This window comes from Macrosteles quadrilineatus, unplaced genomic scaffold, assembly GCF_028750875.1.
Source record: "Macrosteles quadrilineatus isolate MER2022 unplaced genomic scaffold, UCM_ALF_1.0 Scaffold_4__1_contigs__length_99947679, whole genome shotgun sequence".
NCBI classification, from domain to species: Eukaryota; Metazoa; Arthropoda; class Insecta; order Hemiptera; family Cicadellidae; genus Macrosteles; species Macrosteles quadrilineatus.
The window spans coordinates 25914313-25938093 of record NW_026542597.1 but is presented as its reverse complement, the minus strand read 5'-3'; the positions used below and the strand labels follow the sequence as shown (position 1 = coordinate 25938093).

Below are 23781 nucleotides of genomic sequence, written 5' to 3'. Positions count from 1 at the left end.
AACTCCAATCATAGATAAGGAATTCCTCCATGTAGATTTATCATGTGTAGAGACGAGCAATTTTAAGCTTGGGTTATGGTTATGCACAATGGAGGGAGTTTGTCTTTTTAGTTTTTTTATTATTTTTCTTATTTTAAAACTTATCAAACTTAATGAGACTGTCTAATTATAAACAATAACTTTTCATCTTGTGTCATAACCATTTTGATCACAAAATCATAAAATCTACCCTAAAGTACGTCCGAACAGCCTACACCATGATGAAACAAATAAATAAAACAGGATGAGATCTAACGATATGATGAGTCAACTTGCTCTTTTCAAATCCAATGAACCATCTTAAATACGGAATGGGATGTTTACTTTGGGGTAGCGAATGTACATTAAAAATAGCGGATAAAACAATTCTTCACTTTTTGTTTTGTAATTAAAATCATTCTCACGTGACGTCACAGAATGTGACACCTAAATCTACCAAGCGATCAGCTGGGCACCTCATTGTTGCGATCAGCTGTGTTGAACTGTGTGAATTGGGCTAGAGACACCTGAGAACCCAGTTATTACGAGTGTGCAGTCTTGTCTAAATGCTCTTTAATAAGTCATTTGACTGAAATTTATAAATTGGTATTTGGTACCCTACTTCAGCAATGTATACTTGATAATTTTTACCCGTCTTAACGTATAAAAAACCTTCCAATGTGTTTTAGTTACGATTAGACACAAACAGCGCATATCATAGTCGTACTTTTATAACTTAAACCCTACTATAGTCATTTATATTATGTTTTAATCTGTTTTGTTTCTATGAACTGTGTAATGATTTGTTCCGAATGACCTTGCTACGATTTATTGACCAGTGTCCATCTGCTATGGCATTGATTATGTAGTCAATGGTTGTGGTGATTGAACTTTGTCACGCATCCACACTTTGTCACACAGTAGTGCCACTAGGACACTGACTAATCGATGGACATCAGAGCGTAAATCAATACACTAGCCTCACTACAGGAAAACTGATAACGATTAGTGTTAACACTCTCACATATTGGTTGTGTACTCAGTGGTAGGTGGATGGTAGTTACACTGAACTCTCCACATATTCAGTGGAACACTTGGTGACCCTTCTTGTTCAAAACACAACTAGAACAGTGAAAATACTGACTAAAGTCGTACAAGTAGACTCGTTTGTAAAATCGGAAGTATGTGTTTCATGTATGCGGCGTTTGATTGTGCTAATGTAGACTAAATGTTCTTTTTTTTATTTGAGGGTGTATTTAAGAAGTTTTTTACAGGTACATACCAGAGAAAAGGTGGTTTTCGTGTCTATGCCTGTAGCATTTTATGTAAAAAATACCTCTACGCTAACAATAATGCTGCTACCCGAAACCCATGAGTACTGTACAATTACATTATATAGTGTTCATAATTATTACATGATCATTATCGTTTTATTTGGTTTGAATATTTTTTAAATTGTCTAAGTAATAAGTAACGAACACTAAACAACAAAACATAACTAGATAAACCAGTCAGAACTAACTACAATTCTCGGCAGAGGATACATAAGATTGATAAATCCTTAACAGAGAATGTTTTGTCCTAAAAAGTTTCAAACCATTATACTGAACGATTTTGATATCTAACTCGAGGTAGTGTAGTCACTAGGATGCCTGGTTTCCCAGGGGTGGATTGTGGGCCCTTCACGAAGTAAATTAAAATTATGTACAAATAATCTTTTTTTCGTCATACATCTTATTATTACTATAACAATTGCTATTTCTTCTCACTGAAATTATTACTCATTTTCTCGAAGCTGTTGATATTTCCAGCTTGATATAAAAGGTTTGAAGGAAATTTAGTTGATTATTAAGTTATTTCAGTAATGTTTCCTGATGAGCGAAAAGTTACAGTCTTTAAATCTTCCTCTGAGACACCAAAAACCTAGACGTATGGTAATCCCAATAATATAGATCGATGGGTAATCCTAGCGCGGGGGTGGTGTATTCTCGCTTTTCGCTGTCAATTGTGTTACTAGAATTTCCGATACAAGTTTACCAATAATTATTGAACCTCTTAAACCTCTAGGTTCTCAAGCTCTGTGCGTCATGACTTCACAAGTAAACATAAAAACCTAGCTGCATAAAACAATTATGGTAGAACGGAGAATTAATTTCCAACAACGTAAATGAAAAACAAGCCACTATTTACGGCAGTCCACCGTCCATATGGGGCATCGTAGCTATTTTATCTACACATTCCCCTTATCTGCGAGTGACCGCTGGCCAGTATCGCACAGATGGTACAGCCCCCGCGGTCTCTCTATGCGCAGCGCGGCGCGGTTTTTGCGCATGTAGCCTCGCAGTCTAGCGCGCTGCTGCCCATATACAGGCGCATTCCATAGACGCGCGGAGAATGTCGATAGCGCACAACAATACATACAAACCGCGCATTAGTGACAAAGGCTCACTTATCAACCTTACTATCAGCTGAGTCCTCACGCCGTGCCGCCGCAGGCCGTCGACTAATGATGGACAAGTGATGGAGTTGGTTGTGATAAGTGTAAGTTCGTAGATACAGTAGTGAAGATAAATTTAGAAAGGACACTCATCGTTGATGAACAATACCTTATGGGTTTGTCACCCTTATAGACCGGTTTGGAAAGTTTTGTCTGGTAAATCTCGTTTATCAACGAGCGTAGCAAAGATTGTAAAATTTCACCTAAAGATTGAACCATTTCCACACCAACGCACTCAAACGTCATCAAACGCACGTGTAACATTCTTCAAAACAATAGGAAAAGTATGCTTACACCATTCAAAGTTGATTGTATCATACAACTTAAATAAATGTCACTAATGAAACGATGAAGTTTCGCCAGAAATTACTACGACTCTGGCTATCTGTCTCTTCTTCTTACTCTCCAGGATCCAACCGGGATTTAAACTTTAAAGGGAAATCATTGGCAAGTCAAATGAACGAGGCAAAAAAACCTACACCTCTTGTTAAGTAGTTGGAATAAGTTAAGAAATAACACCACATATTAAGTTGTTTTAAAAATTGAATTCAACCATTTGTGAAGGTAACAACAGTAAATGATACACGTTTATTTTCTCCTCACTTCAACACAGGTAACTATTTTTTTGCGCAACGATTTGGTTGTAATTACTCCCATTCACTTTATTGAATTTATATTCGAATACGTTATAGATTCAAATAGTATAAAGAGGGAGGGGTTCTGCAAATAGGAAATTTACTCATAGATCCATGCGAAATATAAATGACTTTATCTCAAAGAAAGGTTAGGTTTGTTGTTACAGAATAGATCAAATTCTTTCCCATAGTTAAGTTACTGTGAAATAATTGAAATATCCACTCTCCGTAAGTAATTCATGGGAGAGAGCGTACTGCGTTGAGCCACAGGTTTAGCACATACATACTAAAGTTATTGAATAAAACGTAAACACTGAATTGTTTACAGTACTGAAAACGTAATACAGTACAACACTGAATTGTTTATATTTTAAGCTGATTTAGGAAGAGAATAAATTTTTAATTGGAGACATTCGCAAAACATTGATTACCGGTATTGGATAACGGACTCTTTAAATCCAAGGTTTGTATGTAACACAAAATGGCATATCAATCTTTATGCTTACGAACTAAGTTACTATGAAAACAACATCGATATTTAAATGTGTCTTCGTTACTATTCTCATACTTCGCTACTAAAAAAATGTGTTATCAACCATCTGTAAAATGGAAGTATCAAACAAATATTACTCCTTTTAAATATATTACTAAAAGACCTCTTTATTCATGTCTTATGTTCAACTAAATCTTGACCAAAGAAAAGTTCGGCTAACCGGCTAACAGCATTATCGATTGCGTTGCCCTAAATTCACCATATTTACCGACCAAACACTTAGAAAAATTAATTCGCTAGGAGATAAGACGAAATTGACTGTTTTATCTACTCTGCTATTTACAGTATCATGTAATCAAACAGTGTAGTTAAGAAATGCAATAGCCAAAATCCCTGCCACTATCATTGCATGCTTAACATTTTTAAACAAATGCCAATTAAATGGTCCTAATTTAAACATCCAGACTAACTTTTTAAATACAAGCAGTGTGTCTTGAGATAGTGATTCTTAAAAAGCTAACAAATGTTTAAATTGCGCCCGTTCAAACTATAGTAAGCAGGCATGGTATTTACAATTTTTTGGAATTTTCTTCCTAACTATAAGGCGCATAATAACGCTTTAATATACTAAATTATTTGTGTTTTTTTAGCTCTACAAAATTGTTTACAAAGAAATTGCAAAGTTTTATGTTATCAGGGTGAAAATGGGAAACCCCCATTTTTACCCCATAAACCCCTGTTCCCATAGTCCGATCATGCTGGTTCGCGGACCCTATTGAATAAATGTAGGTTTATGGGGGGTTTATTATTCAACTGCAGTATTGAAGCATTGTTGTATGCCTAACGGTTACGAAAAAAATCACAAAAAAGTGAAAATTTAAAATTACCATGTTATTGTTATGGATAATAAATTAACTGTTGTAGCTTGTTTGTCTATGGACATAATTAAATGAAATTTTGAAATCTTTTACTTCATACTATACCATCAATATTTCAATACCACCCCCTATTTTCTTCCCTGTAGCAGCAAACATAAGTACTCATTAAAATTAATCATATTTAAATATGAAATAAATCTGGCAATTTTAAGGGAATAATTTAGTGGAATTCCAGCCAGGTAGATAGAAATTCGCTTAGTCTGCAGGTTTGCTGCGGCGGGGGTATTTCTTTCCTTACATTGATTTAATTTTGTATATTACGTAACCTAAAAACAATATACAAAAACGGAATGAAACTAAAACAAAACACAAGTCTTTAAAACGTAGTCTCAAGTAAAAAGTGAAACACAGTGTACCATTATTAGCTCACTGCATATCTTTGACTGAACATGGAGACATTTTAGTGTAGATCCAATCAGGCCAATGGAAATTCGCTTAGTCTGCAGGTTTTCTGCGGCGGGGGTATTTTAATTATTAAATAATAATTGGTTAAGAACTAAATACAGTAAGTTGCAGCATACATCAAATATTACAGTTTTAGTAGCATGGTACCCGTTTACTCTTTAGTTTGTGTGGAAGAGAATTGGCTCTTTTCCTCGTTGTACGTTTGTGATGCCAATCTTTGGAAACGATCATACAACCTTTCTGTCTCTCGGCTTGTCAACTCAGATTAACTGAATCCTATTTTGAACACGACGGCCAAGTATGGGCCTATCTCGTCTAGGGAAAGCTGTTCCAAAACAAAGCCGAATCGGATACTCGAACCTCTCTTTAAGGCAGACATTGGCACGATCCAAACATCCTAAGAATCTCTCTAAACACCATTGATGTGCCATGAATGGGGACTAGGCAATTGAGAATGCAGACTGGAATGGTGGTGTATCGCAAAGGACATGTGTACATTGTAAACCGAAAACCCCGATTCTGCAGTCAGAAGTCGTACTTTGAACCAAGAAACATCGATCCAGGCTAATCAACTAAACTGGTGAATTGAATTATAATAATTGGAATTATTTTACATTATCGCTTATGAATTAGGAAAACAATCACAAAAAGAATTGTGTTTGAAAACCTGCATTTTTTTAGTTGAAAAAGAGTTAAGCTTGTGGTTTTAGTAGATTACGTGCTTAAAAACCTTATTCTATTCTAAACCACAATATAAAGTTTACAATCAAATACATATTAAAACACGCGATACAGCGAACTAACAAGGCACATTTGTATACGTTCGAGGCGCGGGCATACGTTCGCTCCAAAATATACCAAATCATCGCTTTTTCGTCGTCAACTATCTCTCAACGAACTGTTACTAATTCTGCGACGTTAACTTATGTATATTTATAGATGTAATAAAACATTTAAAATTGATTCAATGGGCCAAACACTCAATCAAACAATTAACACTAGTGCAAGAAAACCCATTACAAAAAAATATTTTAAGTGAATTCAGTCTATCTACAACAGTGTGGTTGGTTTCACATGGTCATACCTGTAGGACGGCTATGAAGTTACTGGGGGTGGTGACGAAATAGCAACACGGGGTTGCGCCGCGACGCCACACACACACCCACACACACACACACACACACACACAGCGTCGCGGCGCTGTGACGGATAGGCGTCTTTGTGAATCATTGATGCCTCAAGGTTCACACACCGCTGGAACGTTAACCCACTTGTGGTACCTTGTTGCTAAGCAACGCCGACAACGACCTATTGTACAACGCCACTAGAATCAAAGTTGTGGTGTAAGTTAAACAATTTGGCCGATGTAAGCTGGGCCAAAGTTGTGGTGTAAGAACAAAGTTGGCCGATGGTTAAGTTGAAGCTAGGTCAAAGTTGTGGTATAAGATTGACAGTTGGCGGATGCAATTGTACAGCGCAATTGAGTGCAATTGACAGTGCAATTGAGTTTGGTAAAGTTATGGTGTAAAGTTCAGCAACTGGCCTATAGTCAAGTTTAGTAAGTTGGCTCAAAGTTATGGTATAAGATGAACAATTGGTGGCTGTAAGCTGTAAGTTTGGTCAAATTTGTGGTGTATAATCAATTGGACGCCAATATTTGAAGCTTACAGTCCATAGGTTAAAGTTGTGGTAGACCACTACTACCTGATCCTGATCTATTAGTTATATGGCATGCTGACAACGCGAAATGGTCACAAGCAATTTATTATCGAAAGTATTTCTAATATATCAACAATAGGGCCTACAGTTGCACGACGAATGGTTGACATTTTGATGCAAGATCTATACAATGTTACGCCAACGTGTTCAATAGTGCAAGTAAAGGTTCAAGTTATGGAGGACTGGTTCGTCAACCAGATTTGTTATTTATTGTATGGTTAACCAAAGAGGTATTTTTGAATGTTAGCAAAATATACTTAGGAATAGAATGAGATGTATATGGATATTTTAAGGAAAAGTTGTATAAAAACTCAAGCTCTCATAGTTTTACTCCGTCCCGTTCATAAAAAAATCTATAGCGAGAAACTATTGTTTGAAACAGGGCAGGCTTTCGAGGTTGGACATTTCATGAGGATACTCCAGATAAACATGCTAAGCCCGTGGCTCAGTATTTTCTAGCATAATCTTGAATTTGAGGCATCTTCATCAGACTCTCAGGAGAAACATATCATTCCGAGATTTTCTATTATTCTAGTATTATAAAGCAGTTACAGTATATGTTCGCACAGCGACTCTTCAATGTCCGTAAAAAAATAAAGCTTATTGTATTATTCACTAAGCTAACTAACTTGATGATGAGCACATCTCATGAAATAATTAAATTACATGTTTAAGATCAGGAAAGAGAAAACTTCTTCCAAACAAAATCAAAACTATTTGATTTGTACATTTCCGTCATAGATTTATAAACATTATTGTTTAAGTAACTAATTTGAAACAGGTCACATTTATTTAACGCCATGAACGCCATGAACCAATCAATGCTAAACACATTGACTGTGTTTAGAGTTTTGAAATGTCAACTAGTCTACGAGATCTGTAATAAAATCATTCTAAACTCAAACGTTGATTTCTGACTCTCTAAAGAAAATGCAATTTGGATGTTTTTTTTATGAAGTCTGCTCAATCAATTAATTAAGTATACAATCATTACTCATCGACATAATGCAAGAGTTAAAGCGTCCGATTCTTCTCTCAAAGCTCCAGTTGCACCAGTCGGTTTCAAGTTGTGGGAAAACACATGACACCGAGATTTGCCCAGTCAGCTGATCAAGTATCGGTGGTCGATGATCCATCAATCAGCTGACGATGACGTGTAACCCACTTCCGGCACGCTTGCACGCGGAAGTGGAAGTGGCGCCTTCGCCGGAAACGTCGATATTCTCTTTGACTTCACAAGTAACCATATTTCCTTTATCCTTGTCTTCCCCATTTGGCAAACGACATTTCAATATTCATGTTTCAAGGTCTGATTCATTATGCTGCAACCGTCTATAGGGCTTTGAATTTTAAATACCTATACCGATTCGTTGGGTGGGTTTAAAATACAATTTGCTAAAGGTTTGAGGGTTATATAATAAAGGAAATGATAACATTTACAGGGTGGTTCATAATAACCGTAAAGGTAGGGTAATGATAAAACACATTTCGTTGTTATGACTAGAATTATTCAATAGCACATTTCATCACTAGGGCCTAAAGTGACTCTTTTCGACACGAGATCAAATTTTACGATTGAGGCGAAGTCGAGGTCGGAAAATAAGCGAGGGTTAAAGCACTTTTTGCCCTTGTCATGAACTACATTTTGCGTCGTATTGCACCATTATTTGAGCAAACTATGTTACATAACTAAAATAAAAATCTTTTGAAGATAACCTTTCAAAACTATCCTAACTTGTTTTTATTTTAATTTGCTAATGGAAACAAGCAGCTGTTTATTAAGTGTTTCAATCGTTTATTCTAAACGATTGTGTTACTACACATTTTATACTGTCGAATACTACATTATGGCGAACTATCATACAGTTCTTCATACTAATACTAGGTATGCGGCCTCATGTCTGCAAATTTAGCGGGGTGAGCATCGACATAAACCTAAGGTTAGTTGTAAATAACCTCATTTACAATTTCAACTTTTTATAAAAATATTATAGATTACAACATAAAAACATGAGTAAATGTTATTGATCCATAAACCTAATGATTTTAACGCATAATAATGTTATAATCAATTGGCATCTCTTTTTTCTTTACTTACCATTTGCTTATCTTATTTATGCTTTTGGCTCTCTCTATAGAAAATTGCTCAATAAGCAAGCCCTCGATTGTTCTAACTCGTGACAATGCTACGTAAGTAAAAATAAAATTCAGTTTTTTCTAAGTCCATCCGAGCCTGATCTAAAGTACATTCTTGACTGCAATGTACCGAAATCGGTAGACAGAGTGTGTACAATCGAAATTTACAATTAAGTTGACACAACTGATTTTTACTCCCTAGGGGCTTAAAACGATTTTTAGTAAAAATACTGCTTTAGACCCCTAATGCCACTGAAAATGTTCGTCGAACATGTTCAACGGACTTATTCTCGAATGTTCGTCCGTTTTTTATGTTCGCGAACAGTGTTGAGCGGACACACATGCTCGGTTGGTGTAGACGGGGCTGCAGGTAAAGAATGTTTTCAAGCGGTTTTGATATGAACATTAATTTAAAATTGTATGTATTTCATGGATTACGATATCCAGTGTAAAATGTTAAATCAAATCCCTTGCCACGAAATGTAGAGTTACGGTTCGGAGCAAACAGCAACCCAATTTGGCAAAATCCCATAAATAGTTATTGCTACGATACTATAAAACTACAAATTTATCCTACCGCAGAGAATGCCCCTGGAAAACTCATAATCAATCAGTGAAAATGGATTTTCCTTAACCATTTGCTAAAAAACTACACTTCGTCTACAAAAAAATACAAATCTCATAGCTGACTGTAGCTCCAGTTCTCTAGTATGGTTGTGCCCGTTGAGTAAAGTGGTAATTATTTACTAGTGTCCCTGTTGCTCGAATTCGAGCAATTGCTAAGTATTACAGGCGTTATTTTAAAACGAATAACAGTCATAATTTCTGATGACTTTCAAAGATTCGACTCAAAGTTTAGGGAAATACTCGAGATGTACATAACAGATCGATATAATCAACATTTCTTGCAAATATCTGATCATTTTTCAAAAGGTGATCTTGTTTTTTAGTGTTTTCTACAAATAGCCTTACATAATAACGATTATAAGTTCTAAAAAAAACATTATTTATATTTCTTCTCCTTGGTGGTGTTCTATGACTTTCCTATGTTTCCATAGTTTGCAAATCGGCTCTTTCAATGATTAATAAGAAACGCAATCAGATGATTTTTGCAGCACAGTGTTAATTCAGTTTTCTTTTTAGTATATCAAACTATCCAGGCTCTCTCGCTTTTTTCCATTGTAATATTTATGCCAACCCAAATCCAAATCTATATAATACGTGAAGCCGTTTTTTGTTAACGCAACTCCTCCCTTATTTGTGGACCAATTTCAACGTTTAAGGTGTCAAAAGATTCGTCTCAATTTGTAGTTTTACAATAAGGTTTTACAACTTTAAAATTCCTACTCTTAAGGGCGTGAGACCCTCTCAAAGGTCGGGTTTTCGCCATAAGAAATACACAGAAGAAAATTTAAAAACAAAAAAACAGCTGTTTATAAAAAGAAACTTATTAGCTTTTTGGGAGTAAATATTATTGTTAGTAATATTCAGTAGGTTAAGACCAAGTTAAACAGTTAATCAGTTTTGATGGAAGAACGGAAAATGCCTGAAATTCAAAGAAGAAATATTGAAAATGGGAGCAGGAGACAATTAATAATAAGGTATCTTATGCGTATAAGGAGGGTAGAGAAAGAGAGGCCTGGTCTAACAGATACACATACATGTACACATTGACTTGGTGAGATGAATAATATTTTGCCAGTTCTGCTATGCAACTTACTTTGGAAGTGAAAAATATACGAAGCACATAGTGTTGTCACGATGGTAAAATAAAATTGCCTAATGTCCGATCAAATGAATGCACGCGAGAAATGTTTATTTCTGACACTGACAGATCTCAAAAAAGTTAGTACAAACAACAATAATGTCTTGAATATGATAAGTTCAAGTAATAAGATTATACCAAATTTTGGCGGACCTTATATTTTTATTGTAAACTTTTGTATTACTCGCTCTACTTTATTGAGGAAAAACACAAATGGATTGTTTACTTCTAGGTTATGTTGCCAGTTCCTCGTACAAACTTATACAAAGTTTTTTGACTGAATTTTAGTAGCAATATTAGACATAAGTGAAGGAATTAGTGTTTATGTATTCAACGATCGAGTAGTTACAGACAAGTTTATTTTTATGATTCATGAGAGGGTTAAATACGCTTTTCAAAAAGAGAAAATGAAAATTGCTATCCAAATCTTATAGCTACAAGAGTTATCCAACCTATTTCGACAAATGAATCCATACTTTCAAAACTTTGGGGCATGTAACCTATTAAGAGAAACCCCAATGAACAACGTGAGAACGTTCTGATGCGGGTCATATACTGTGACTAACACACAACACATTAAAATACGTTAACAAACTATCAATGGTGTTGCTGCTTTAGCCTATTCAAAGCAGATTATGGCTTTCCAGTTGATAACCCAGAGTTTGTGGGTAAAAAATGGAGCACATTAAATGGTTGATATCACTCCACTTTTCAGGATTATCTACGGAGAAAATTCGTTTGATTAGGGGGATGTCTAGGCAACAGGTTTCTTAAATTCTCAATGCTGGAAAAACTTTGTTGCAACATGTTAGCTCGAATTCAAGCAAGTTTAGCATTCATTAGAAGTTATCAGTTAAAACTGAGAGCAGAAATAATGTAGGTGAACCTTGACGACACAAATAGAGATATTTAAAATTAGTTTCTAACAAGTGTTTAAACAACTCTAAGATGTAACTAGAATTACTCTAATTTAAGCATAACGTTTTCCTCGGCGTTATGTTTCATACTATGCGGCTCATTGAGCCGCACGGGTTCTCTAGTAGTAAATATTTCATTTCAACCAAGTCAGTAACATTTGTAGCAAACTGTTAAATTAGCAAACCTATTGACTGTTTACAATTAACATATGTTCTTCTTCTCACTTTTGATTTCTGACAACAGCTGGAGTTTCATTACAATGTTTGTTTCCCAGGTTAATATTATGGAGAAATACGAAACTTTAAAGGGCCCCAGGGCTCACTCTCTAATTATTTCCCTTAAAAGAAAGTTTCCTGCACAACTTCACGTTACGCTCTTTCTAATGACACCAAAAACATGTCAATCGGTTCGGTACAGTATTTCCGGAGGAGTAATTGTCACAAAAACCCTGCTTGCGTATTAAATAAGTACAAGCTGCTATACCCGTGCTTTGCAACGGGAAGAAATTGTGACCTAGAGAGCTATTAAAGTGGTGCTGATGTGTGTTTTAGAATACAGCAACTCTATGATTTAGTTTGAAAATATAAACTGATTTAAAAGTGTTAGCCTACTTACTAAGATTAAGTACTTTCAAACCCCTACTTTTGATGTTAATAGATCCAAAAGAATATGACAACATACCTTAGTGTAGCAATAGCATCAATTGCTTCATATAAATGCTTCATGAATGACATATTTTAACATAATTCTACAATTTTAGTCAAGCCTCTTTACATGTAGCTTACTATATAAATTACAAAATGAAACTTTCAGCAATACTTTACAAAACGTAGCCTAATACAACCTTTCTTTAAAACCAAACATAACCCTCCTAAATCTACATAAAGCATCGCAAACATTTTTCTGCAAGTAAATAAACAAACACCAGTTAATTGTACTGACCAGCTGTTTCATTAACTATTGTCGGGACCACGTAAGTTTGCAGTTGAGGGAGGAGCCTATTTACCATATGGTTTTGAATGAACCAATGAGAACCGTGCGGTGTTGCCAAATCTGTTAATACCAGCTGATTTTAATATATTGCTTAGTATATTTTAATTAGTGTTGTCAACGGGCGATGTGGCAACGTCGCACTAGCCTTGTCTTGTGATTGGCTGCCACCAACTGCAAACTTACGTGGTCCCGACAGTAAATTACTACATCAAATCATCTAAACTTTGGAAGCATGCCAGGCGTAGCCCTTTTGGAAATCAGCCTGTGGGGCATAGCCCTTAGGAAATTCGTCCACATCTAATTTTGATGTGCCACATGCCTATATTTTTATATGGTAAATGGCCTTAAGCGTTTACATAAAATTTGATTGTATCACTTTAATAATATAATAGATAGATATAGATATATATAAATTTCTCTTTACAATTTCCCTCTTTCTTTACATATCAGACTGTTCGAACGTTGTTTCCTCTTATCCAGTATTTCCAGATTTTTTCGAAAATGGTACCGATAGTTATCTATTTTTCTAGACTATTTCCCCATCCTTAACTATGAAGATGGAATCAGATTCCAGTTCTCAAAACGTCGGAAAACGTTTCAGTGGTTTCAGCCATGAAAATATATTCTATAATCCTTTGAACAAAGACAAATTTATTGTTTAAAATGAATTTGCAGTTACAGGGTGTTTTTTTTCGCAACACAAATTACAGGTACACCCACTCGCTGTTTAGGGACGAAACAAGTTCATGTGTTGACAGCCTGTTTTCTTTACTTCATTGCCGATCAGATAACATTCATTTTAGCACTGTTGTCAACACGGTTCAGTATTATTAGGAATTCATTGTGATTAAGACTCAACATGGGGGCCCAAAGAGTATGCATTGTAGAAGAATCCATTAAAAGTAAACTATCCATTTCATGCCAATCTCAGTTTTTAAGCCAAAGTAAGTCTTAAGGTAAGATTACAGTATAAATTAAATCAACTATAGGTTATATGAACAACAGAAAAGATAATTTAAAAAATAGGCTCCTCATTTTTTCGATGGATGTACGATACCAATCATACGTAAATTGCTTTGGAGAAAAACATGTTGAATCTTATTCACAGTAAATTCCCAATGACACTAAACCGTGCAGACGACAATTATTCTATAATGTATATCAGCAAATTTATAATGAGGTACAATACGTAGAGCTGTCATCTTACGAGCTTCTTACAGCTGTACACAGTGACTCAATTTGGGCTGTGTTAAAAACCAACCTGTATAATATTTGGTCTTAAATTGCAAGGTACACAGGTAAACATTTCCTCAATTTATTTGTAGACATAGAACACATAACATGTGTAGCATCTAAAAGTGACATGAACGCGCGGTGCGACCTCAAACCTAGGTTGTACACCTCAACCTCACCGCGTCGCCAAGGCCGAGGCCGTGTAAATGTCGAATATTTACGATAAATATTAATGCTACTATGTCGTACAGGTTGTACGCCGCCTCACGTTTACTACGCTACAGATAAATATTTACAGGCCGAGTCGTCCTAACAATAGTACACTGATTGAATTATAGCGTACGTATTTGGCGTGGACTATTGGTATGCCTCGGCGGTCGTGGCGGTCATCATTAGGTGTGCGACCGGTCCATCGCATACTGATCGGACGGTAGCAGATCCCCGCACAAAGAGATTCCAACATTTAAATTTATCGGGGATCGTAGAGTGAAGGGTCGTGGCATCAGTTGTGCGCACGCGCAACAGCGCGACACCAGATCGTGAGGCGATACGAGGCCATTATTGTAGGCGGCAGTAGCGGGTGGGTAGTGGTTTGCGATTTATAGGAAATGATCAAGATGGGATATTTTTATGTTTTGTAGCTTTGGGATGGTTTTATGACTCACTTTGCCTTGGAGGCATATTATTCGATGAAGGGGTTGCGAATCACTTTACCAATGAGAACTAATTGATTGGCTATGATCATAATGACCAGTTCACGAATCTTATCTGGGAACACACTATAGATGTACAGTTTATGAATTATTTAACTGAAAAAACACTAGATATTCAATTTAAAATTATCAAATTATTTTTGCCAGGGGAGACATTATTTAATTTACATTTTAGGAATCACTGCCTGAAAAAGAGTGTTTGATGAAATAACTATATGCAACTTAAGACATTTACATTTTTTATATATAGTTTTATTTTACCAATATGTTTGCCTGGGAAACATTTTATGCACATTTTACAAACAACTTTTCTTATGAGACATCCTTTTGGGTGTACAGAGTGGTACAGATCAAGAATCTGCCAGGAAGACCACTACTGCCTGGGCCTGGGGGCATTGTATTTGATATACAGTTTACAAATTATTTTGCATAGAAGGCATACTAATCGGTGAACAATTCACAAATCTATTCCTATGGTAGGGATCCGATTTGATTTGGTTTTGTTAATAAATTTCCTTGCCTGGTACACACACTGTTTGATGCATAATTTGCGGATCTCTGAAGGGCGGAACTTGCTATTTCCTCATCTCGTCAATGCACCTTCTTCTAGGTCTTCCTCTTGGTCTTCTTTCCATTTATATAAAGCTCACTCAATATCAAAGGATTAATTAAAAATATTTTTTGTCGGTGACATGATACACTTTTTATTTTGTTACCAGTAAGATTAAGGCCCATATTCTCATGTAAAAAGGTTCAAGCAGGCCAGGTCATCACACTACCATACCCCAATGTAATTTTAAAACTCATCAATCTCAGTTTTTTCCTAGCCCTAGCAAGTCATAACATAATAAACATGAGATAATAAGTGTGTGGAGGTAAGTAGAGAAACATCTTTGACTATTGATACAACTAGACATTCCATCCTCATGTTAAAGTTGTCGCCAGTTTTTTAATCACATTCGTCATAGTTGAGTGTGAGCCACCACCAAATTGTACTAATCTTAATTAATTTCTGTTGTATACACAATTTTTTTACCACGTTTTTGAGATCTTTTAACAAGCATACATACAAGCAAATATTTCTCATATTATTTTATGGAGTATAGGATAGGATAGGGAAAGCGTGAGTAAGATTTCGTTGAGATTTACTTGGCTGAGCTGTTATTACTAGTTGTTTCTCCCCAAGATCAGAAGGGGTTTTTTAATGGAATGGCTTATTGTGAGCTATAGAAACTTGTTAAGACTCGTCAACTTGGTCAGCAATAAAAAATAAGGTAAAAAAATAATGTTAGACACTAGTGTATTCCAAGCGCCTTGAGTGTATTCTGTATCTGGCTCACACAGCTATGTTTTTTTTTATCACAAATTGGTGACAGCTGGCCCATACAGGTGGGATGTCTATTTCGGTATCCAATGGTCAATGTTAATATGTAGATAACATCACATGACCACAGAGAAGTAAAGTACATAGGAAACTCGCTTATGGGAGAACCTTGCACTTTCAGCCCTAGTATGTTGTGCCAGAAATATACTTGTGAAGAGCAAGGAATAGCCTGAGCGGCGAGCACTGTGTGGAAATCTCTATTACACATTACACAGGGCACAGGGTCTTCCTCACTGTGAGCATTGCAGTACGTGAAGACGAGAGGATGGTATCCGGACTTTGCCCTAGACGAGCGACTAGTGCTAGACACCACTTAAGTGTAGCATTGGATGTTTCCTTTGTACCTTACTCCTGAGATGTGACAGAAGCATTAACCAAGGGTTATACAAGGAAAAACTAAATGTATGGGAAGAAAATACTCAAAGTGAAGTAAATAAGATATTCACAATCAAAACATACTTTATGTATAAGTACCTGGGGACCGAGCCATGGCTCGGTATAGTTTATTTCCAATCCAATATACCACTATATCGAGTAATTTTTTTGTAATTTTTGCTTAATAGTAACAACTGAATGTTTTTCCCATTGTAGGACTAATGTATTTTGTAATTTGATAGTAGATTATAAATATCTTGTCATAAACACATGTTAGAAGTCATTTGTTTACTTTTTCTTTGTTTTGTTATTTTGTCCAACCAACATGGTTACTTGGCAACCCATATGGCCAATGTCTTTCAATTTCATTTTTTAAGATTTTTATTAGCAGTTTTAACTGCAGTAAACATAATTTTAGACCAGATAAAAATCATTTTCAACATTTTGAAGGAAAACGTCAAAGCCGTTTATTTTTGGTGGCAGGGATGACACTTGCTTATGGAAGTGGCCATAGTGGCTGCAAGTAGCTGAGCCCATGCACAGAGCGCAAGCACCTGCTTATTGTAGTGAATTCTTCATTCGGTTTCACATTCTGATTCAGATAGTGGTTGTACACTTACTATTTTATTACATTAAATTGGTTTTTATAGTAAATTATTTATTTTTTTTTTCTTAAATGTTTTACCACTTAAGGCTCTTTAGGAAAAATGTTTTTTTTTATGTAGGTTACACCAGTTTCTTACAATACAATTTTTAATTTTTATAATTAGTTTCAGGCTCCATTCAACAGTATAGAAAGAGTCGTGCTCAATCATTTCTAGCTATGGGTAAAGACATAATATCATAAAACCATTTTTCACTGGCTGTAACTTCACAACAGTTTCAGATACTATAATTGTACATGTTAATTCCTCATCTGGCAAATCCATAACTACGACTAAGTTGCTTCTTTGCTAAACGTGTCAGTACCGGTGGCTTATTTCCTGCTTTCACAGTGGCCACCAACATATCTGACTCAGGTTCTTTCTGCTCTTCAGGAAAAGCAATATTCTTTTAATTATTAAACCTACCAGTAGGTTCTTATATTTACTACCAAGTGTATTTTTTAGGAATTTAAACATTGAACGAATGTGATCTTAAATGGATGAATCAGTTCATTTTTTACAAATGTATTTCAGTTACCTTTTAGTTCAAGATATTTTAGTTTGTAATTAGTTTGTTTCATGTTGTTTTTTAGGTTCTGAATTAATACTGTCACTATGAATTGTACAACGTACATAACATAGAGATTAAAATTGAATGAAGTGTTAGCGAGTGTCACATTATAATTTCTGATTATAGTAATCTATTAACTGGGGGTTTTCAGAGGAATTTTGCAACTACATTTTTAAGAATTAATTCAAATTGGAAAGACAAACCAGGTTTATAAGTAAAAGAAATATGTTCAATTTTAAACAATTAGGTCAAAAGTTTTAATGGTTTTTAATGAAAATAGACGATTAATTATGAAATAACACAAACATAAGCAACTAGCTTAGTTACTAAAACAATCTTTATTTCCAGAGAAGAACAAGGCAGAATGAGTTACACTATGTAAATGAATAGGGAAATAAAACAATTCACTAAAATAATAAAACTCCAAGTACAGAAAACTATTTATTTAATAAATAATACAAAATCAATTAGTTAATAATGGCACCTTGGAAAAGACAACAGCATAGTCTAACAACAATAGTCGGGTGATATATACACGAGAATATTAAATATAGAGTTAATCAAAAACAGGATTACTTTTAAAAACTATACAATCTATCAACAAAACTATATTATCGCCATAAAAATATAACACTTGTATTAGATCGTAAGCATTAGAATAAAAAACTTAAGGACTAGCTCGACATTTTAAAACAATGATCAGTACAAAATATTAACTTACAATCATCACAAAACACACTCCTTTTAGTGTTATAATTTAAGCACCTCTTCTATGATGGTAACAATACTTAGTCAAGTAACAGATGCATAAAAAGTTTTCATTTTGTGTTGGAAAAAGTAAAGAAAATTTTTATTTCATGAAATACATCAATACGGTGCATTTTTACTTTCAGATAAAGAGAGATACATGTCATTGTATTTTGTGTATTATGCCTAAACGTACTCATACAAACCTCAGTTTAAAACAAAGATATTCAATAAGTCACTATAAATTAAATAAAAGAGTAATTACCCTAAAATTAAGATTAACTTTTTCATAACCGCAGATTGGTGTTAAAATAAGAGAAACTTCTAAACATTTAATTGAATGTATAAGGAAAACCGAACAGGCAGAGTATTATATCAAATTTAAATGCACTTCTATTGGCGAACAGCTCACATTGGCTAATTCTTATACAGCAAGAGGTGGATTGCTTGCCAAGAGTCTTTCTAAGATTAGTGTCGCAATATATCTTGGAAACACTGTGAAATCTTAGAAGAGAAAAATATATACTGTGTTGAAAATTACTGAAAACTTACTCATGTCTTAACATGAAGTTTGCCTAGTCAAGGTAGTGTTTTTACGAACTTACGATAATTTAAAGAAAGGTTTTATTGTGAAGTAACAAACTCAGAGTTACACATAAAAACAATTAATCTTGACCTTTTAAAAAGGTAGTTTTTCTAAGTTAGCTTTAAACTATTTATTGCTGGTTTAACGGTAGAGCGCGGGACTTTGTTCGTGTTTGAATCCCGCCAAATCACCAATGAATTTTATTTTATAATGCCACAACCTCTAGGTCTAGCCTAAAGTAATGTGAAAAACAATCCCGGGCTCGTGCCTAGCACCCTAGGACGATGAAAAAACCTATTTATTTGCCCATCTACATGGTTGTGTGGATCATAGGAAAGCAAGGTACAGTACCTGTATGAACTATAGTGCTAAATCGTTAGGGACAGCACTGGGATAAGATCCAAGCCTTGCGGCTTGGTGTCACAGTCTGCTACCAACTGAGCCCCTGACTCACGATTTTCGCCCTAGACGGCTTTTGACTTGTGATTTGCAATATAATTTGTGTTCTGGTCTAATACAAAATGCTGCTACAGTATTAAAAGATCCTCCTTATATAATATACACATACAGCTACTTGGATGCCACAAATTGTGAATATTTATAGGCATAATCTGAGGATGCAATACTCCCTGGTGTGGATTAACGTCCACACTAGTGAGTACTATGACTATCCGCAGTACTATCCTGGTAATTAGAACAATCTGTAAATTACATGGCATAAATGTGGTTAGGTTTCTACTATAAACTGTAGGTCCCTTAGTTGCCATTGACTGTATGGGCTAATAATTAACAGTCCTGTCTAAAGAAAATATACTACTTAGTCAGTAACAATACTACAAGACCGCGCCACTAATCTCCATTCTCCATTTTACTAAGCTTAAAATACTTTTCTTCATATGGTCGCCATTTCAGTTAAAAGTATTAAAAGTATGTGGATTTCTCTTTTAGTCAACAGGGAAAATTCAAGTTGCAAAAAACCTTTAGTAGAATTTACTAATTGAATTGTATAATACAAAAACAAACAAAAAACAGTATATTATCCAAATCAGATCGTCCCCCCAGTTCAATCAACCCCTTTCCAATGCTCATTAATGCTTCTTTTTCAAATTGGTACATCTTTGTTTTTCTCTGTTGTCTTAGTGTCTACTAAAGTGGTCTTTTAGCGAATTTCCCATATAGGGAATAAGCTATTACCGTAGTACTCATAGTAAGACCTAGACCCTGGACCGATTTACTTTTTCGTTTTGAGGTCCCTAGAGGCCAAAAACAGTTAAATATAAAAATAATGTAGATAGAGCTACAATACTTGGTACAAAGTTAAAGAGCATAAAACTTTATTTTAACACATATTCAATGATCCAATAACTCTTCAGGGCCCACAAGGAGTCGGTCGAAAATCTTAAATGGAAGCATAGGTCAATACGCACATCAAATGAAAGGTATTTTTTAGTAGAATACAATGCTGCAAACCACACTTAAAAAGGTTGATCCTGTGCAAAATGACAGCCAATCAAAATTTTTTTCTTAAATCTACCATTTTGTGGCTTTGAACGACTGTCATTTTTTACTCAGGCGTTCTTTTGAGCTTGAATTTACAGCATTGTAATCTACTAGTGAAGACCTTTAATTTGATGTGCATATTGACCTATGCTTACGTTAACAATTTTCTTCCGATTCCTAGGGGGCTGTGCCCCCTGAGGAGTATGCGTATAATAGCAATGCAAATTAAATGAATCTTTGAACAACTGTCATTATTGGCTCGGTTGTCCGTTTGAGTTCAAATTTGCGGCAGTATATTCTGCTAGTAAAGACCTTTAATTTGATGTACATGTCAACCTCTGCTTCTATTTAAGATTTCCTCCTGACTCCTTGTGGGACGTCCCCATGATATGACAGAAAATTGATATTTCCTAAAAAAGTAGATTGTTAGGTGTTGTGTTGACGTACCAAATCTTTTTGATTTATCTGTTGTCGTTTCAAAAATATTTAACTGTCTTCGGACTTTATTACCACCCTGTATGTATGTGTCCGTTAGCACGATAACTCGAGCAAAAATGATCCGATTTTGATGAAATTTGGTATAAACATGTAAGCCTACATTTATTCGAACGAGTTCGGGAGCCAGCATGATCAGACTATGGGAACGGGGGTTTTATGGGGTAAAAATAGTTTTTTCCCATTTTTGACCCTAAAAACACAAAATTTCACAATTTATTTCCAAACCATTTTGTAGAGCTTAAAAAAACAAATAATTTAGTATTTAAGCTTTATTGTGCACCTAATGGTTACGGAGAAAATTTCAAAAAATTTTAAATTTAAAATTTCCATGTTATTCTTATGGAGAATAAGTCAACTGTTGTAGCCTAGTTTGCTTGTTTATGAACATATTTTGATCGAATTTGGAAAATACATTCATTTCTTACTATTTCTAACTATTTAGATTTTACAACAAATACACTTTATTACCCTCCCTGTTGCAGCAAACCTAAGTACTCGTTTAACTAATTCTATTTAAATAGGGAATAAATTAGATATTTTTTAGGAGGCATTTTAGTGTGAATCTAATCAGGAAGATGAAAATTCACTTAGCCTGCAGGTTTGCTGCGGCAGTGGGTATTTAATAGAGACCTCTCAAAAACTAAACATTCAAATTTTCATTCTAAATGTAAAAAATACTTGATGAAATAAAGTTTTTTTTTTATTGGAGTATAGTTACAAATCTAGAATGGGTAGCTATTTTATGCATCTGTTACTCAACTTGAAACTTCCAATTAAAAAACATTCCTGCACACAACAATAATTACACCAGTCAAAGTCTATAAAATGTCCTTAAAAGGGTAAATAGTTGTATACTATAGAAGAAAGAGAAAAAAACCTGGAAAAAAGTTTTATGCTGATGAAATACGGTACATAAAACAGCTTAAAAAACAAAAAAGAATAAAATTTAAAAGCTGCACTTCTGCAATTACTCTAGAAAAAGTATTTGGATATTAAATAAAACTAATATTTTATATAGTCTTAGAAAAGTATACAATACAGTAGCTGCGAAATATCACATACAAAGATTGCATGATCGCAAAATGATGATTTAATTTTTTAATGCTTTTAGGGACCATGTTTAAATTTGTGATCAAATGAAATATTCATAAAACCCCGATTTATAATTGGTTATTTTACCAAGTGTTCACAAAATATATTCTACACAACAGCCCTGTCTCATCATGTCCAATGCAGCATTTCAGGTTAGATGTTTCTAACAGATCCAAACTATCCAACATATGCAAAGCCAAACATCTGACTACAATAAATGTTCCATAAACTGTCTTCCTCTCTGAATGTTGGCATATATACAATGAGCATCCATTTTTCTTCAAAAAGCAATATCAATGTTTGATTCGGCCATCCAATATTAAGTGTTTTCTAGGATTTGTTTGGATCAAATGTCACATAGGCCTATGTTTAAATCAATTAGAATAAATAAACACCATTTCATTTAACATTTTAAACATACATAATACATAATAGACATTTGTGAACTTTTGGACCACTCGTATCAAACCGAATTGAATCAAAATAAATCTTTAGAATGCTCTTAAATGAAATGTTAATTTTGTGTATTGCCTTTCAGATTACTTCACCATAAATCATCTACAAGAGGTTAAGTTACCTATCCTATCCAAGGTAGCCGACATGAGGATTACTTGTTTAAGCTAATGTTTGTCCTACCACTGCAGGGAAATGATGACATTGCCAAACCTGTAACAGTATGTCAAATATTTTCCTATTTTATAGTATATACAAGATATTAAGTTACCTCGCCAATCCAAGTAGACCAAATGAGAATTACATTGATAAACTAATGTTTGTCCTACTACTTCATGGAAATGATGACATTGCCACACCTGTAAACAGTGAATGACTTTTTAAACAAAAAAGTTAGTCTGTGTCTTATGATAAGTTAATTATTATTGTGTGTATTACGAGCACAAACAGTCATTGCCGCTCTTGAAATGTATGGCACACTCAGCTAAAGCTTCGTCGGCCATCTATAGTTCTCCAGCGGAAATGACGTACTTTGCGCTCTTAATACGCAAATAGCTATTGAAACCACTTAACCTCTTGTAGACAGTTAAAATTGTACTATTTTAGTATAACAACAGTCCTTTCAGGATCGGTAATTTTAATTTTAAAATTTAGACTACCGTACCTATTTTGTAAATGTAGGAATAAAATGCTTGTCAAATTCTACCTCCTCTGCATAAGTATTAGATTGACAATAGTCTCAAGTTGCAAAATCTATTCACTTCCATTCCGTTTCTATTGGATAGTTTGACCCGTTTGAAACACACCACGATACTCTGTAATGTTAAAAGTTATCCTGAGCATAAAAATCCTATAAACCAGTAAAATAAAGCTGAATCAATATTAACTTCCAAAAATGGAATGATAACTTAAGGCGATAACAGAAACCAAAACAGAAGCTAAGTTAGGGGTCTGTCACTTCTTGTGCTTGGACAGATCGGCAGCAGCAGCCTGGGTAGGGGGGGCTTGTAGACCTCCTAGGGGGAGAGGGATGATGAACTGACCTCCACGGCCCGCTGCGTCACCCCCCAGACTGAAGATGACTCCCCCGTTGGGCATCCCTGGAGCAGGACTAGCGTAGACGACCCCGGTACCTGCCTGGGGGTACATCACTGGGAAACCGGCACTTACACCTAAAACAATAATTGAAATTAATATGTAGAAGCAAAAAAGCTCAGGTAGGCCTACTAGTTTATTATTGGTGACAATCAGAAACATACCTTGTAAATTGGTTTTTGGAGAGCACTGGGCTTAGGAGCACTAACTGGCTTATCCAAGAAGAAGTCTATGCTGCAGCACAGAGACGTAATGTACAGAGGAAACTTGCTTATGGGACAGCCGTGTGCTTTCAACTCTAGTATGTTGTATGTGCTGGGGGAACATACTTGTGAAGTGCAAGGAAGAGCCCAAGTGAAGAGCACTGTGCAAA

The 23781-nt window shown here is 35.1% G+C and overlaps 1 protein-coding gene across 1 annotated transcript in view; it reads right to left on the bottom strand.

Moving 5' to 3' along the window:
- Positions 1-17865: 17865 nt before the first annotated feature.
- The window catches only part of LOC128991282 (serum response factor homolog), a 136606-nt gene continuing 130690 nt past the window's right edge, over positions 17866-23781 (bottom strand). Inside the window, exon 5 of the mRNA XM_054414034.1 lies at positions 17866-23485. Within this exon, the coding sequence (XP_054270009.1) occupies positions 23268-23485 (218 nt within the window). The 3' untranslated portion in view covers positions 17866-23267. The remainder of the gene's footprint in view (positions 23486-23781) is intronic.